The 5361-nt window shown below is 36.4% G+C and overlaps 1 protein-coding gene across 1 annotated transcript; it reads left to right on the top strand.

Moving 5' to 3' along the window:
- The first annotated feature begins 1141 nt into the window (after positions 1-1141).
- LOC132060984 (lignin-forming anionic peroxidase-like) lies at positions 1142-2626 on the top strand. The gene is made up of 4 exons (XM_059453875.1): positions 1142-1460; positions 1567-1758; positions 1860-2025; positions 2129-2626. The coding sequence occupies exons 1-4, from the start codon at positions 1230-1232 to the stop codon at positions 2515-2517; spliced, it is 978 nt and encodes a 325-aa protein (XP_059309858.1). The 5' UTR covers positions 1142-1229; the 3' UTR covers positions 2518-2626.
- Positions 2627-5361: the final 2735 nt, after the last annotated feature.

Here is a 5361-nt window from a genome sequence, read left to right as displayed (position 1 = left end):
CGTTTACCCCGAAATTGGGTAATCAATTGAATTTGTAAGTGGGTATAGGATACGTGCTTTGTTCTTCGACGTATGTAAGTTAAAGGAAATAGAGATTAGAGGCTCTCCAATGGAGCGGCCAAAGATGTAGATCTTTATGAGCACCGTATTATACGATTAGCAATAATCCTTGAAAGGAAAACGGCCTTGCCGAGTAAATGAAAGGAGAGCAAGTATACGAGATTCTTTTCTTACAAATGTTCTTGAAATGTAAAGGAGCCAACCCCCTCAAAGGAGGGGGTGTCCCCTATTTATAGTGCGGCCTCCATGGGTTTACACACAATGTGAAACGAATAAAAATAATAATAACAAGGACGGCTACGAACGGATTTGGTGGGATTTGACCGACGCGCGCCGTCTCGACACACGCATGGTTGGCGTCGACCGTGACAGACACCATCGACGCGCGGCCACATGCAACGGCTATGGTCGACCAACGACCACCCGGCCAACGATTACACCGGCCCAACGGCCACACGGGACCGAAAGACGCCCTTGCCCGCCCGGTATAAGCGGCCCTCCTCGGCTCGCTCCGGTACAGCGCTACTCCGGTTCGCCCCGAATGTCATCGCGCGTTCCTCACTTCTCCCATCCGGTCATCACTTCACCGGTTTACGCTATATCCGGTTTTCACCGTACACAAAAGTAGCTAACACTTTCTTGCGTGACAACCTAGGAATAAGTAACTAGTTGTCACACCGTAAGAGGTAGAGCCAGAGCTAGAATTTTTAGTGTATTGATTTCGGACCACAATTCTTTTTGCTTACTGTGTTTTTTGGATAGATTATTTATACATGTTAAATTAATTTTGTAACACAAATATAGAATTTGAGCCAAAATCAAACCCGTGATTACAATTTTGTGGAGCGGTTTCACCTAACACAATCTTTGGATCAATGGCAATACTAAAATTTTGAGTAACTCAATAAATAGAGAGCCTCTCAAATATAGACTGCCAGAGAATAAGTCAAACTATAGCAAAACAAAAGCTAGTTGCAATAACGCGGATAGCAAATGCAATAGGCAGCCAATAGTGACTAAAAAGAGCTTTAAGAATAACGTGTTTTTGTGCCTATATATATATTTCATTGGCACATTCCCAATTCTATCACCTTTACATCTTCCATTTACCAAAGCTAATAAGCACCTAAGATTCTTAGTTTGTTCACTTAATATCACCATATAGTTGCATGTTCAAGATGAGTATTTCAGCCAACTCATTTGCAGCCATTGCTGCTATATTTTCACTTCTGCTGCTTTCTAGCATGCAATGCCATGCGCAACTTTCTTCCACATTCTATGATCGCACTTGTCCTAATGCTCTAACCATGATTCGTACAAGTGTTAGACAAGCTGTTTCACGAGAACGTCGCATGGCTGCATCCCTTATTCGCCTTCATTTTCATGATTGCTTTGTTCAGGTTTGTTAGATACACATTACTATTTATGTTTCTGTATACTTCAAGTTGAAATTATTGGTTTTGATGACATATACACTAATTATAATCTGCGGCTTTAACTTTATAGGGTTGTGATGCTTCTATCTTACTTGATGAGACCCCTACGATTGTCAGTGAGAAAACGGCATTGCCAAATCTTGGGTCAGCTAGAGGCTATGGTATTATAGAAGATGCAAAAAGGGAGCTTGAGAAAACATGTCCAGGAATTGTATCATGCGCAGATATACTTGCAGTTGCTGCTAGGGATGCATCCACTCTAGTAAGTGCTTGTAGTTAGAATTTTACTTCACACTATAAGGGAAAAAGATTATGCTATAAAGAAGGTGTTGCCTAATACTAACCTATGTTAAAAACAATCAGGTTGGAGGTCCATCATGGGCAGTGAAACTCGGAAGAAGAGATTCAACCACTGCAAGTCATACTCTTGCAGAAACTGATCTTCCTGGTCCTTTTGATCCTCTTGATAGGCTTATTTCTGGCTTTGCCAACAAGGGTCTTAGTACAAGGGACATGGTTGCTTTATCAGGTAAAAACTTATCAGAATAATTCATGAACATATATAGAATTTTATCAATCATATACTTGTATAGATAAGAAGTTTCTAACGGTTTAAATTTTATTTATTCTAGGAGCACATTCAATAGGTCAAGCGCAATGCTTCCTTTTCCGTGATAGGATTTATAGTAATGGAACAGACATCGATGCTGGATTTGCTAGCACTAGAAGACGTAGGTGTCCTCAAGAAGACCAAAATGGAAACTTAGCTCCACTTGATTTGGTTACACCCAATCAATTAGATAACAACTACTTCAAGAACTTGAGGCAAAGAAAAGGTCTTCTTCAATCGGATCAAGTCCTCTTGAGTGGTGGATCCACTGATAATATTGTTTTGGAATATAGCAATAGTCCTCGAGCATTTGCCTCTGATTTCGCGGCTGCCATGATTAGAATGGGAGATATCAGTCCCCTAACTGGTCAAAATGGGATCATAAGAACTGTTTGTGGATCTATAAATTGATTTTTCCTAAGCTAGCCTACTACTTGTATGATTGTTAAGTGTATTTGTATTCATTTGATTCTTTCCCTATGCATTGTTTAAGAGTAAAATAAATTCTTCGTTGTGCTCCTTTACTAAGATTTCTTTGAAATATTTCAAATCGTCAATGGTCAATACCGACTCTTGCCAATGTATTCGGTAATGGGAGTATTAATTAGGTGTTTTTCGGATTTTTCTAGTACGCTGCCTTTACAAAGATTTCTTTCCTTTTCTTATTACTGTTTTTTTCTCCTTTTCTGTTCTGGAAAAATGGTGCTAGGTGTAACTCTGAATCTTTTTTTTTTTTTTCTTTTGAACATTGACCTCACATATTGGTCGTGGGTTGAAAATGGGAATTAAACTCTGTGAGATTGAATTTGTTGTTATTCCTCGGCAACTCGGTGATAGAGCGGTGCATTTGTTAACTAATTGATTGTAGATTACTTCAGAGAATTGATTGATTTTGAATTCTTTAGTTTAGGATGAAGGGACTCACTTTGCCAATTAATTAAGAGTAGGTATCCCAGTTTGTCTTTGTTTTTAATGCATTGTATTTCATCTTTTCTCACTCTATTCTGCTAGATTAGAAAATCATCAAGGTATACTCATCTGGTGTTCGATTTCCACTGGCCCGAAAATCTAAATCCACGTCCTAAGGTCCATATAAAGGAAATTCACTCCCTATCAAGGATTTCTCGAATCATGTCTCAAACCCGAGACATCTAATTAAGAATGGAGGGATCTATCCCCCACACCCTTAACGGTAACTTTCAAGCGTAAGTGTAGAATTTTATTGGGGAACTTACATAAATGACTATATTTTTTGAGGGGGTTTTTTAGGCATAGCTATACTTTAGCTAACTACACTTCATAGCTACGTAGATTGTATTCACGCGCTACAATGGTAGATTGTATTAAATTCGGATTGTGTATTCGAAATTCGTTGTATTCAAGTCGGATGTATTCAACTAAGTTGTATTCAAGTCAAATGTATTCAACTCAACTATATTCATTTGTAGCTACTTTTACACCTGTATCAAACTTTTATTATATTTAAAATCAGCTTGTATACAAAAATATATCCTTCAAAATACACCCCCAAACACTGAATTTTGTACTAAAAAAATTAACGAATACACTCAAATACTTAATACAAGAAATAAAATTCACTGTATTCATTTGTATACACTTTAAATTCATTGTATTCATTTGTATATAAAAAGATCTTCTTCAAAATATAGGCGAAAAACATTGTATACACTGTATGTATACAACAAATATAGTGTATTTTCCGGTCAAATATGGAAAATGCGATTAGGTATATTTTGACGAGATCTACAAAATACACTTCATGTCAGACCTGTGTATTTTTCGATCAGATCTGGAAAATACAGTGTATTTTCCGTCAGATCTGGTAAATACACTTCCGGTCAGATCTGGAAAAGTCCGATGACCGAGAAAGAAAATAACAAAAGGACGAGCACCATAGTGTCAACGATGAATAGCAAAATGGAGAAGATGCCGGAGAAGATGACAAATACTCAGATCTAAGAAGAAGATGCCGGAGAAGAAAGGGAAAAAGGGAAGGGGCTGGCAGTGGCGGTGGTGTGGAGTTCGTGGTGGTTGTACAGTAGTGGTGTTCATGGTTTGAGTCGTCGTGGGCATGGTCGCCCGATTCGGGAGTCGGGAACTCTCACCGAACGCAAAAGAGAGAGAGAGAGAGATGGGAGGGTAGTGGTGTAGTGGTTGGGTTGGTAGTGATGATGGCAGTAATAATAAAGCATTTTACTTTAAACATATATATATATATATATAACTATTAATTGTATTTAACATATTACTCTTAGCTATAGAATGTAATTAATCTAAACTATAGCTACTAAATCTAAATATATATGTACTAGAGTTAGTTATGCCATGTCAATTTCCCAGAGAAACTTACAAAAATCACCATATTTTGAAAGATTCTAACCAATTATAGCTACTTTTTCATATTTACCATTTGCGGCTATCTTTAGGGTTATTATGGATGTATTTCCTTCTTGTTAAATACATATGAAAAAGTAATCAACATTGGTAATACGGGAAAGCAAAGCTAAAGGATTTTGACTTTTCAATGTTCGAAATACGATATATATATATATATATATATATATATATATATCACACATAGGACATGTTAAGTTAATGTTTTAATTAATTTTGAAACATTTCATATGACAAAAAGTTTTTCAAACTAAATGAATGTGAATTTGAAGATACATTCTTCATTTAGTATTTACGTTTTAGGTTCTTGAAAGTTACATGAAAGTTGCATGTATTTTAAGAAAAATTCATGAACCTATTTTAAGTCCTATTTAATGAAAAACTTTTATGTTATGTAATTTTTATCCTATAAATAGTGTTTCATTCTTTTTGGAAAAGGCAAGCACTTGAAGAAAACAATTTTCCTCTTAAAACTTTAGAGAGACATTGATCAAAAGGTGAAATCACCCAATTCAAGAATAGAAAAACAACTTTCTTGAATGCTACTTTTGTTGTGGCTTAGTTGAATCCCGAAGATAGAGTTGTTATTTATTCTTCCGTTTGCTCGTGGGAGAGACTCAACTATCTTCAAGAAACGTCTTAACGTGCCTCTAAGCCAAGCAAGTTTATTTTGGATTTCTTTATTATTATCATTCTTGTTCTAACAATTTGAAGATAGTTGTCTCTATGGCTACTACATCAACATTAAATGGTGTTCCATCTCTCGCCTAATCTAATTTTTAATATTCGATGGCAAAGACTTTCCTAGATGGCGTGGAAAGATGGAATTCTTTTTAAGAA

Source organism: Lycium ferocissimum, chromosome 6 (genome assembly GCF_029784015.1).
Source record: "Lycium ferocissimum isolate CSIRO_LF1 chromosome 6, AGI_CSIRO_Lferr_CH_V1, whole genome shotgun sequence".
NCBI lineage: Eukaryota > Viridiplantae > Streptophyta > Magnoliopsida > Solanales > Solanaceae > Lycium > Lycium ferocissimum.
The sequence above is the reverse complement of the archived record's forward strand: the minus strand, read 5'-3'. Positions and strand labels throughout refer to the sequence as shown.